General features: G+C 35.8%; 1 protein-coding gene across 1 annotated transcript in view; it reads left to right on the top strand.

The window, feature by feature from the left end:
• MDGA2 (MAM domain containing glycosylphosphatidylinositol anchor 2) overlaps positions 1 to 13,628 on the top strand; it is a 954,748-nt gene that overhangs the window by 512,305 nt on the left and 428,815 nt on the right. The window contains exon 3 of the mRNA XM_036347018.1: positions 5,410 to 5,584. Within this exon, the coding sequence (XP_036202911.1) occupies positions 5,410 to 5,584 (175 nt within the window). The remainder of the gene's footprint in view (positions 1 to 5,409; positions 5,585 to 13,628) is intronic.

Genomic DNA, 13,628 nt, shown 5'->3' with positions numbered 1-13,628 from the left:
CAAAATGGAAAATTCCTATAAAACATTTCTGCTACTTACTAAAATACAGTGTTGTCTTAAGTAAGGACTAGTGTGTTTAAGTTTTGCAGTGAATTAGCCACTTTTTCATAGAATAGTGTTTTTAACTTAAAAGAATGATTGTTATACAAGGTATAGTTATTTAATAATGGGTATTTGGCAAATATTCTATCAAATATGAATGAAGTAAACCTGCCATTCCAAAGAAAACACCAAATCAATATTTTGTACTAATGATAAAATTTGGAAAAGCACGACAGCTTCTCAATGCATTAAATACTATTCTAAAGAGACTCATGATGATATTAATAAACATGACTTCTAATACATAATGAAATATGTCAATATTTGAAAGATCTGCATAACTCAATAAATTTATATTATCCAAATGACTACTGCACAATGATATGAAATCATGTATGAATGAAAAATGTATACAAAGTTCAGGAGTCGACCAATGGATTTTAATGTAACAGAGTGTCAAAAGGTCATTGATATGGTTACGGATTCCACTTTGCATGCAAATGTTAGGAAACTATCACTTACAGAGTTTTAATGTGATACTAAAGAAGACTATTCACTATTACCTGAAAAGGCTATTGAAATATTTTTTTTTCCTTTAACAGCCAACTAAAGATCAGATTTTCTTCAAATGTTTCAAACAAAGCAACATGTTGTAACAGGTTGCATACAGAAGTTGATATGATTATTCAGCTGAATATTTTCCATTAAACTCAATATTATTGAGATTTGAAGACTTATAAAACAATTTAATTGTTTTTACTCAATTATTTTTTGTTTTGGAAAATATGGTTTTCTGATTTAAAATGTTACTTATATTAACATTTTATTAATTTATTAATATAATTTTAAATGAATTAATGTACATTTTAACATGGTCTCAGTTTTAATTTCTAATATAATTATGAATGGATTATTCAAATAACCAAAAGCTATTTGGAGTCCTTAATAATTTTTAAGACCAAAAAGTTTGATAGGTGCTTGTCTGTCTCTTCTCCCTTTCTCTCACCTTTCTCCTCCTCCTCTTCTTCTTCTTCTTCTTCCTTCTTCCTTCTTCCTTCTTCCTTCTTCCTTCTTCCTTCTTCCTCCTTCCTCCTTTCTCCCTTCTTCTTCTTCTTCTTCTTCTTCTTCTTCTTCTTCTTCTTCTTCTTCTTCTTCTTCTCCCTCCTCCTCCTCCTCCTCCTCCTCCTCCTCCTCCTCCTCCTCCTCCTCCTCCTCCTCCTTCTTCTTCTTCTTCTTCTTCTTCTTCTTCTTCTTCTTCTTCTTCTTCTTCTTCTTCTTTTCTCTCTCTCTCTCTCTCTCTCTCTCTCTCTCTCTCTCTCTCTCTCTCTTTCTCTCTCTCATACACATACACACACACACACCCCAACACACACAAGTGCACTCATGGTCTTGGTCTCTCCCCTATTCCCAAACAATTTCTAGTATTGTACCAGTAATATACAACTTAATCATTGTATCTTAATAACACATTTACATATTTTTAATATCTGAAAGTGCTAGGTTGTTTCCCTAACTTTTAATCCAGAACTTTTTGTTTAATGAAATATTTATTTTTCAAATCAATTTTGCTTATTATGCTACTCAAAGGACATTCACTATTTTAATTGAAATTATGTTTTATTTCTATCTTAGAAATATATATTATCGTAGAATTGGCATGTTTCTATACAAGAAAAATATATAATTTGTTTATTTAAATCTTTCTTACTTGGTTGCCTTCAGATTTTGAAATTTAAATAAAAACAGAATTCTAGATTTCACCATAGAAATGCTAGTTATCAAACCAGGGTCCTAGTTATATCTGTGTTTTTATGAGCATATTAGTAATCAGCATATAAACTACAAGAAGTCAGAAATCATGTCTTTTACTTCTGTGTATACTCCATGCATAGAGGTGTTGAATAAACGTTTGATATTTAATTTTGTGAATTACTGAGTTTTCATCATCTCTAAGTAATATTTTCATTTTACTCACAAATAAGGGCAAGTATGATTATATTCATATTGATATTTTAATTATTTAGATAACTTTTTAAAGATGCTTTTAATATTACTAGATCATAATTTTAATATTACATGAAAATAGCTTGAATAATGGTAGTATTACAGGATTTCAATTTTGAAGACTGTTTTTAGTGGTATTTTTTTCCATGGTTCTGCATGTGTGTTTTCAGAGGATTTCTATCTGCCATTTCTCAACATAAAAATAAAAACAAGAAAATATATATTGTACATCAGGGACAAAGAGAGAAAAAATTATTCTTACTTCTTATTTTGTATCATTTACAGTACCATCATGCGGCTTTTGTTCAGGTTTTATAAATTAAAATAACATGAAACTTGAGTTAAATGTGTCTTTATTCCTAGTACAAACTAAGTCTGCTGTACACAGCTGTGTTTAAAAGAAGGGTATTGTTTATAATTGAATGTTTTATATATTCAAAATGCTTTGGCAGTGTAATAGAGGTGTTCTCTTTGGGAAAATTTGCACATTTTTTGGAAATAATTATTGATGTAAAGTGCATTCTAATGATCAAAACTGACAAGTCATTTGTGGTCTTATTAAAGAAAAGCCATAAAAAAAAAGGATTTTCAACAACCAGGTGTGTAAAATTACATATCTATAATAATAAAGGCATAATATTCTGATTAGACCGGACAGCTGAATGACCTTCTAGAAGTCATTCTGGATGCCTTCCAGAGAAGCCACCACAGTGAGGGACGAGGCAGAGGTGGTTAGGGGCAAACAGGCAGGCTGACAGAGTGGTTAGGGGCAATCAGGCAGGCAGGCAGAGTGGTTAGGGGTGATGAGGCAGGCAGATGAGTAGTTAGGGCAGATCAGGCAGGCAGGCAGGTGAACAGTTAGGAGCCAGAGGTCCCAGATTGTGAGAGGGTGCAGGCCGGGCTGAGAGACCCCCTCCCCATGCTCGAATTTTGTGCACCAAGTCTCTAGTACTCTCAATAAGTCATTACAGCAATATTCTTAAACTAGGGGCCTAGTGCATGAATTCATGCACCTTGAAAGGAACTGTGGGCTGCGAGGCTGCAATGGGCACAGGGGCAGGTTTCGGCCCATCCTTCACGCCCCCAACCTGCCCCTTCTGCTATGGTCCCTGGTCCCCTCTCTGCTGGTAGCCCCACTTCCACCATCACTGCTCCCACGTGCTGACGACACCAGCCCTGCTTGCACCCACTGGTGCACAGAGATTGGGGCCCACACCATCAGCAGGTGCGAGCAGTGGCTGCTTCCCTGATCACCCCTCAGGAGCAGGGAGAGGTGGTGAAGACCCCAGGGGCAATCGGGGCTGGCAGCTGCCTCTCGCACCCTCTGATGGCACTGAGCAATTGGGACAGGCGCAGGGCACTGGCAGTGGGTGTGAGTGGCAGCTCCGGCACCAGCTGTGGGTGCGAGTGGGACTGGCGTTGGCAGTGGGTGCTAGCGGCGGCTCCAGCACTGGCAGTAGGTGTGAGCAGGGCTGTTGCTGGCAGCGTGTGCAAGAGGCAGCTCCGGGGCCGGTAGTGGGTGCGAGTGGGGTCGGCACCAGCTGCAGGTATGAGTGCTGGGCGGGACCGAGGCACACGGGAGCAAAGAATTTTCAGTCATTGCCAGAGGCTCGCCCTTATGACAGCAACCAGCACCTCACTTTGGTCTGGCGCCCTCATTCACCTGCTCCACCATCCCACTGTGGCCTACGCCCACCATGTTCCACACTCTGCCGCCTGCTGCTGATGCTCGCTATGTTCTGCATGCGCTCCCTGGTGGTCAGCACATGTCATAGCGACAGGTTGTTTGGTTGTTTGGTTGTTCCACTGTTCAGTCTATTTGCATATTAGCAGTTTATTATATAGGATTATCCAAATCAAACAGAAAAATTAAAATAAAATAATGAAGCTTGTCCAAAAAGATATTGAGAGCCTACCTCTAGTACCTGTGTTAATAAATTAAAAGTACTTTACAGGGTTTGGAAAATATTAAAAAAAAATTTTAAGTGCCCAACAAGAAAGAGAAACTAATTAGTATTTACAACTTACTTTAGTAGATCCCCACTTGCGCTCAGATGTACTTATAAGACGCTCGGTGGATACCTGAAACTGTGGATATTAAGGAACCCTATATACTAATATACTGTTTTTTCTTATACATGCATTCCTTCATTTATAAATTAAGCAAAGTAAGAGATTAACAATAATAACTAATAATAAAAATAGGACAATTATACCAATATACTGTAATAAAAGTTATGTGAATGGGCTAGGAACCATTATTAAATAAAGTAAGGGTTATTTAAGCCCAAGCACTGTGATATCATTAACAGTAGATGTGATAACTGAAGGCTACTAAGTGATAAAGGGTTGATTCACATCCTAGGCAGGATAGAGTGGGATGGTGTGAGATTGCATTATGTAGCTCAGAACAGCAGCATTCAACTTAACCATATGAATAATTTATTTCTGGAATTTTCCATGTAATGTTTTAGACTGGGGTTGACCACAGGTAACTGAAATGGCAGAAAGTGGAACTATAGATTAGGGGTGACTACTCTACATATCTTTAACTTATTTTATATTATACTAGAACCCCAGTGCATGACATTAGTGCACTGGGGAGGGGTGTCTCTCAGCCCAGCCTACAACCTCTCCAATCTGGGACCCCTCAGGGGACGGCCAATTGCCAGTCAGTCGGACATCCCTTTCACAATCCAGGACTGTTGACTCCCAACCGCTCACCTTCCTGCCTTCCTGATTGCCCCTAACTGCTTCTGCCTGCCAGCCAGATCACCCCTAACCATTCCCCTGCCAGCCTGATTGATGCCTGCTCCCCTGTCTGGGGAGGGCAGGGGAGGGCTGGCCCAATCACCCCAACTGCCCTCCCCTGCCGGCCTGGTTCCTCCCAACTACCCTCCATCCCCTACAGGCCTGGTCACCCCCAGCTGCCCTCTCCTGCTTGCCTGGTTGCCCCCAACTGTCCCCACTGCTGGCCTGATCACCCACAACTGCCCTTTCCTGCCAGCCATCTTTTGGTGGCCATCTTGTGACCACAGGGGGGTAGCCATCTTGTGTGAGGGCACGATGATCAATTTGCATATTACCTCTTTATTATATAGGATTTATTTGTCCTCTACACTGATTAAGCTATTGATAAACTCTATGCAATTGAATTAAAATTACAAACAGTATATGATGACAACATTGCAGTTAAAATTTTATAAGTTAGTTATATGTATAAATGTTTCTTTTTAATTTTTATTAACTGGCCAGGGATGGCAGTATAGTAGTTCTGAAAGAAAATTCTTCAAATGATTTGATTTTTGATATTTCTTTGAGAAAACCAACCTAAAGTAACAATCTTTGTTGATGCTTGCTCAGATCAGGTGGACCAAAACAGCAGGAAGTGCCTCTGACAGATTCCAAGACTCCAGTGTCTTCAATGAGACTTTAAGGATTACAAATATTCAGCGAAACCAAGGAGGCCGGTATTACTGTAAAGCAGAGAATGGCTTGGGGTCCCCAGCGATAAAATCAATCAGAGTGGATGTGTACTGTAAGTAAACTTTCCAGAAAACTGATTAAGCACTATTTAGTTGAGGATGAGAGGTATATAAGATAATGATACCTCATTTAATATATTTCCCAAAGAAAAAAAATCCTATAGAAAATTTCATAATTTTATGATAAAATATACATATTATTTAAAGAATATTTAAGAATCAAATGAATAAAACAATAAATATAATTGAATATTTCACCAATGAATTAGTAGTGTTGAATGTATGTTTCTTATCTTTACATGTTAGCATATAAATCTACATTTATATTTGTTTAAAGGAACATGCTCTACATACTATAATTTGTTTTGTTCATTTTACACATGTGTGATTTTAGCTATTCTTATTTTTTAAATGCTTATCATATGTATAGAGCTATTTGATAGTAAAATTCCAAAATCTCTGTGTAGACTGGTTTTGATCCAACTCTGTTGAAAATAATCAGAACCTTGAAAAATGTGCCATGTGGAAAGTGTTGATTGATTTTTTTTTTTAGTTCTTAGTCTCATTTTTCCAATTTTTGCTGTTAACAAATACACTTAAAATCCTTTTCTTCTCTTTACTTTCTTCCCCCCCAAAACAAATTAAAGACCTGCAATCATTTTGATATTTTGAACAGGTTTATTCACCATTCCATTGTCTCTTTAAAGTGGTTCTCAACCTTCCTAATGCTACGACCCTTTAATACAGTTCCTCATGTTGTGGTGACCCCCAATTTCATTGTTACAAATTGAACATAATTAAAGCATGGTGATTAATCACAAAAACAATATGTAATTATATATGTGTTTTCCGATGGTCTTAGGCGACCCCTGTGAAAGGGTCGTTCAACCCCCAAAGGGGTCGCGACCCACAGGTTGAGAACCGCTGCTTTAGAAGAACTTAAATTTTATTTAATAACTTCTTAGCGTTAGAATAAAAGGATTTTTTTCTTGCCTTAAAGTAATTCAGGAATAAGTAACAAGTAAAGAATTCTAGGTTTACTACCTATATTTCATTCTGTTCTATCTCCTTTTCTTTCAATACATGACAGGTGTTGCATAGTTAGGAAAGTGATTGGAACTACACAAGATTATCAGATCCAATGTTGAATATCATTAATTATTCAGGTGACTGAGCATTGGGTGACAGGGCTTTATTTGTGATGAACCTTCCACATTCAGGTGCTTTCTGCCTTTCTGGAAGGGATGAGAGAGAAGAAATCCATTTTTCTAGCCCCCTAAGCATTCCTTGGAGTAACTTGGGCATCTGCATGTCATCTTCCTGTCCCCACTGGCACACAGCTTGGCCTCACCCATACACTTCCCAGCCTCAGTATAGCACCTTCTCCTGATCAAATATTTCCAGTTACATATACTTTTAAAAATATTTTTAGTATTTCTATTCATATATAATTTTAAACTAAATTTACTTTAAATGAATTAAATGCTTCTATAATATAACCACTTAGAAGTTATATTATAGAAGCATTTTATTATTGTAATTTGGTCATAAATTTTTAAAATACACAACTTTAATACTTTAATTACAATTCTAAAATCTAAAAAGTTCTGAAAACTGAATGGGTATATGTTGTTTTGGTTTTTTTTGTTAGGTTTGTTGTTAACTTCTTTTAGCAAAATTTGATGTGATCTAGTTAGATGGCAACATCTGACCTGAAATAACTGTAATAGAAAAAAAAATAGAAGATACTTTATACAGTTTATTTACCCTACTTTGTATGAATACTCACATGTTTTACTCAGGAAAAAAATGTCTTTGATTACATAGCTTTGCCCCATACCCAACTGAGTGTGTCATATAATACGTGGTAAATGTACCATATTATCTTTCTTAAATCTGAAATATTACGAAAAACACTCCCCAAAGGTTATGAATAAGAGTTTGTGACTTGTATTGCCACAATAGGTTTAATAATAACAATTTTAAAATATATTTTGGTTAACAATCTAATACAAAGAGGGAACTGACATTTTTAAGGACTCTTAAAAACATTTTCTTCTCCCCTTCTTCCTACAAAGCCTTTTCAGTACTATTCTGCATCGCACCCACTCTTCTATCTGTTCATATCTCTGGCTGTCTAGACTCAGCAGTGCCTCAGTGACTTAGTTCCTATTGCACAGTTTGGTGGGAATGATAGCAATGGTCTTCCAGTTTTGTCAATCCTAATAGTGTGGGGCTGTGTCACGTTCCTGAAGGCACTAGCTCTGTTCCCTACTTCTCTGACTTCCTCTAGGATGTTTCCCACTAACCTGAACTACCATTTTGTTCTATGTTGTTTAAGTGAAATGTCACTGTGATGCAAACCATGATGAAGCACTATTTTCAGTATTTTTTGGTGGCCAGGATTTATTAGAAAGCTGTCTAAAATTATATTATATAGGACAATAAAATGTATTCAATTATGGGCTCTATGGATGTAAATTTTCCAAGGAATGCCAGAGATCTTTCTTATGGGACCAAGACATGTGTTTTTAAGAGTTATGCCTTTCTTGAAGGTTTGGATAAATAAACTCCTTCAGATAATAATTTTGCAAAAATTTCTGACTGATAAGAACACAATAGAGACAATTAGGCCTATCTGATGAGTTCACCTGTTCCAAATATGACCTACTTGAAGACGACAGTTTTTAGGTTTAAGTATGTTTTCCTGTACTTGAAACTTCTCAAGTTTAAATAAGTTCTATCACTGTTAATAAGAAGGGGGTTAACTTATTAATGCTATGTTAAATTTGGCAACTTGGTGCCTAAAATGAGATTACAGTGTTACATATAATGGTGCGTGGATTTTTATTTGATGTGGGACTGCTTGATTGGATAGTCATTTTTATAAATCATAAACAAGTGAGCTACTTTATTTCAGGCCCTTTGCTTTAAGTATTTTAGGAAATGCTAAAACAATAGGACCTATTTTCCTGTTGGAGTCATGGTTTTAGAATAATCACCTGTACTGGATGCATTTATATTTCATTTTCTAAATTGGTTCTATAAGTGGAACTTTCATCAATATCAAGAGAACTTAAAACACAAGATGGGCATAAAATTAAATTTAAAAATATCTGCTGGTAAGGATTATATTTACAATAACAAATTGAGGCAACTATGGCATGGATATAACAATCTTTAAAATAAATAATATTATAATTTAGCCTTTAATTTCTTGTGATAGGTTGCCTATAAAAAGTGCCTCACAAAATATTAATTTTCTGGCCACCACTAGTCCTGGAGTATTTTCCTAATTGTGAAAATATATATCTCATTAAATTGAATGTTCTGATCATTACTTTCTAGACTTGACAGCTAATACATATCTAAAGTTATAAGCCCTTATTATTTTGATGAAAAAATTTACTTTCAGGAAAGAGGAATCTGCTACAATTCATTGATATAAAATGAGGTTATTTTTATTAGACAGATATTTTGAAATATTTGTGACACTATATCAATATTTTAATGAATTTGAGGAAATTAAATAATGTAAATTAGTAATTCTCCCCACTTTATTTTCTAAAATTTCTTGTGGTTCCCTTTGATTTTATAAAGCAATTGCAAATTTATTTTTTGTTTACTATTTTAATCAAGAATATGATTGTTTCTGTATTATTATTTTGAAAAAATATTATAATTATGTTCCTCAATTTAATATAACCTATCTTATTTCCCTAAAAATTATAAAAGCATTATAAGAATTATCTGAAGTGTAATCCTTTAATAATAGTATATTTATAAAGAGGCAGATTTCATAATCACATAATGAGTTAAAATTTTTTTCATAATATCTGACCTAGTCAAGTATACAAATATTTTTTATCAAAAGCCAATCAATTACACTAGGCTCTGAGCATCCAGTTGTCAGACCCTGAGAAGCTACTTTCTTATGAGATTCTGAAAAATAACAGCTATATGTTTAAGAGAAACATGTAGAATTAGTTTTATTTAAACCTGCTGCTTTTATTTGTTTGTTTAAATATATTTTTTATTGATTTTAGGGTGGAAGGGAGAGAGAGAGAGAGAGAGAGAGAGAGAGAGAGAGAAACATCAATGATGACAGAGAATCATTGATCAGCTGGCTCCTGCATGCCCCCCACTGGGATTGAGTGCACAACTTGGGCATGTGCCCTTGACCGGAATCGAACACAGGACACTTCAATCCACAGGCCAACACTCTATCCACTGAGCCGAATGGCTAGGGCTAAACCTGTTGTTTTAATCATATGCATTCTTTATGTCTTCTCCCTGCGCAGCCATACTAAAACAATAGTAAAAGGATAAAACATCAGTCACAACAACAAATCACATATCAACAAGGGTAGAGAGAATGAGAAAGGAGATGGCAGAAAAACAATTATGAAGGAAAAGAATTGGGTCAAGAAATGGCCACTGCTTAGCATACCAGAGAAAGCTTAAATCAAAGCTGTCAGTATGGATAGAACTAGGTATGCTTATGCGACCGATCTTTAAAAAGCTCAAGAATTGGAGACACCATTTAGTTCTTAGAGTGAGAGTATAATTGAGTCTAAAATCAAAAGAATTGGTTGAAAGTCTATATAAGCAGAGTTATACACCCAAATCTCCTTCCACATACATACAGTTCAATGTCAAACCACCTCCCATCTTCTGCCAACTCCTCAGTGAATCCCTACAAAAGAGTAGTTTTTTGTTTGTTTGGTGAGACATTGAACCAAAGGAACTTTGTAAAAAGGGAAAGACCTATCAGCTCTGAAGAAAACAATAGAGTACAGAGAAACTTTGAATTAAAAAATCTGGAATCAACCCAGACAGTGTGGTTCAGTGGTTGAGGTCACCCATTAGATTCCTCTTCAGGGCACATGCCGAGTTGCAGGCTCAATACCCAATAGGCGTCATGCAGGAGGCAACTGATCTGTTTCATTGATATTTGTATCTCTGCATTCCTCTCTTTTCCTCTCTCTCTCAAATCAATATAAACATATTTTATTTTTTCTGGAATCATCAAAAATAAGAGGCAACATACTGTAATTATTAAGGGTTATTAAGTGAAAGTTTACATATTCATCACAGTCTCTTCTCACTATTGGTCAGAGAATGCCTTCTAGTCAAAAAATTAGATAATTCTTGTCTAGGAAAACTGATGAACTCTGAAGCAAAGACTATCTTTTTCTGAAAAGTAGGGGCCCTGTTGAAACAGCTAAGCAAATATACTCACAATTAAGACTATTATTGATCAACAGAGCTACCAATAAGCTTTTTTAAAACTGATTATTAGATGTGAATATACCAGAAGATAACTAGACATTTGAGACAATCTTCTGAGAAAAAAAGAGAGAGAGAGGGAGAGTGAGAGTGAGAGCGAATGAGAGAGACCACGGCAAAGAAATGGGTAAAGAATCCAGGAAACCAGGATAATACAGGCGGCTAACATATAAGACAAAACAAAATTATTGATTTTTTAATTAGTATTCTTCGAACAGAAGAGAAAAATTGCATTCACATAACAGGAGGAAAGTACAAACTAGGATTTTTTTAGAGAATATCAAAGAACACTTAGAATATTAAAAATGACAATAAAAATTATTAGAAGGGATGAAAGATAAATTGGAAAAACTCTTACAGAGAGTAAAACAAAATTTAACAATCAAAGGGTTGGAACAAGAGAGACAAGATAAGAATTGCAGAATTAGTGCAGCTGAACTAACATTTGAATAAATATTCCAAACAGAGAAAAGAGAGACAAAGAAACTATGCTTTAAGAAAATTTCCCATCTTAGTATTTGGGCGTTTTTGTTCCAGTAGAAGGGGCCCACTGCGTGCCTGGAATGACAGCATAAACACGGTTCACATCAAAACACATCAGCCTGCACCTCAAACAGTGACAGCGAAAGGAAGATCTTAAAAGTTTCCAAAGTTTTAGTTTTTTTCTAAAATGGTTGCATATAAAAAATTAAAATCAAAATGGCACAGTTCTCAATAGAAATCAGGAAGCTAGAAGACAATTGAGTAAAGCTTTTAGACTTCTGTAGAAAAATATTTCTCAAATAGAATTTTACATGCAGCCAGACTTTTTTTTTTTTAATATCAAAGAAGATGGAAGACATTTTTAGATCTATAAGATTTCTAATTTTTTTCTGCAGTGTTTTCTTTCTCGGGATGCTACTTTTGTATATGTTTCACCAAAACTAGAAATTAAAACAAGAAAGAGAAGGAGTTATAATTTTTTAGAAGGAGATTATGTATAAGAAAATATAGACGGGAATTCCAGGACGATAAGGAAGCAACACACCAAGATGATAGCTGTGCGTGGGAACTCAAAAGCAACCAAGACAGTCTGAAGCTGGGATAAAGAGGCTCTTTGCAGGATGTCTTCAGGAAAAGATGCAGCTGGTGGGTTACCCAATGTGTTAGGGAGGAATTTTACACTTCTCATGGAAAGCTTAATAATATGGTTGGATAGGTACATATAAAATTGAGGAAACAAAATGTTGACATTTTAAAAGAAGACAAAGAAAAAGTTTTATGAAATAAAATGTAATTTAAATATACTACTAGGTTCAACTGTGAAGAATAAGTGGTCAATAATATCAACAGTACTTGCCATAAAAAATATGATAGGAGAGGGTTAGTATGGGAAAGCTAAAGTCTTCAACAAGAAGAAATCAGTAAGACACTGTGAAAATGAAAAAATCTATATACTAGTATATCAATTAAACATTCAGGATTATAAAGGCAAAACCAAGAACATCTAAATATGCATTGAAAAGATAGTCTCTAGGTCTCAGAAATACTCGAGGTTGTGTTTTTTATAATTATTTGACTTTCTAAACTATATGCATATATTATAATTTGATTTTTTAAATTCATAAAATATAGATTTAAAGATCTTTCCTCCAAAGCCTTTTCTATTAATATTAAGTTCCTAAAAGTAAAAACTAATTTCATTCCAAATTTTATGAGATTGTTGTCAATTCAAAAATTTAATTCTAGATTTACCTTTCTTGAATTCTTCATTAGAATTGATATTTCTTGATATTTTACACCAAATAAACAAAAATATATTTTATAAGTGAAGAAGAGTCAATAGCATAGGAAAGTGGCTGCCATTTTCTAAGTCATTATTTCCCCCAAATTTGGTAGAATAAAACCATTTCAGATTAATCTCTACTAGCATTTTTTACACATTGTTTAGGATGAATCATTTAAGAAATAAGTGTTTACTGTTTTTTATTCATTTAAAAAACATTTGAGTGGCTACTTAAAATATAGTTTCATTCAATTTTGTGAAGCCAGCAGGAATCCTATATAGTAAAAGCCTAATATACTAAATGTCTGATCATTCGACTGTTTGACCTGTTGCTATGATGCACACTGACCACCAGGGGGCGAATGCTCTGACAGGTAGATTAGCTTGCTGCTGGGGTCCAGCCAATGGGGACTGGATAAGATGGGCCGGACATGCCCTGGAGCCCTCTCACAATCCCTCCCAGGCCCTGATCGTGCACCAGTGGGGTACCTAAGCCTGGCCTGCACCCTCTCGCAATCTGGGACCCTTTGGGGGATGTCAGAGAGCCAGTTTTGGCCCAATCTCCACAGTCCAGGCCGAGGGACCCCCAGTGCACGAATCTGTGCACCAGGCCTATAATTTATTATATTATTTACACATCCATGGAGTTTAAACTGCTTAAAGAGACAAAGAATATATAATATATTGCCCCGACCCGCGGGGCATGCAACATGGGTACCGTGACGACTCCTGTAAGGGAATGAGAGGATAGGAGACTCGAAGAAATGGAGGCAAGACAAGATCCTGATCAAGCCTCAAACTTTATTCTCACAGCGGCAGGATATATACTGTTTTAGGGACGGGGGGTGGGTAAAGGGGTCTATTAGCTTATCAGCAGGGTTGTAGCAGGCTCCGATGTGGCGGTAGTTGCTTCAGGGAATAGGATGGTTATCTTTAGCTGCTGGCCAAATCGCAGGACACACGTAGTTTCTGGTAATTAGGAGTTTCTGGGAGAACCAGAAACTTATAATTCTTAAGATGGCTTTGTCTAAGCCAATATCCCT

The sequence above is a fragment of the Myotis myotis genome, unplaced genomic scaffold, assembly GCF_014108235.1.
Source record: "Myotis myotis isolate mMyoMyo1 unplaced genomic scaffold, mMyoMyo1.p scaffold_m19_p_1, whole genome shotgun sequence".
In the NCBI taxonomy this organism is placed as follows: Eukaryota; Metazoa; Chordata; class Mammalia; order Chiroptera; family Vespertilionidae; genus Myotis; species Myotis myotis.
The sequence above is the reverse complement of the archived record's forward strand: the minus strand, read 5'-3'. Positions and strand labels throughout refer to the sequence as shown.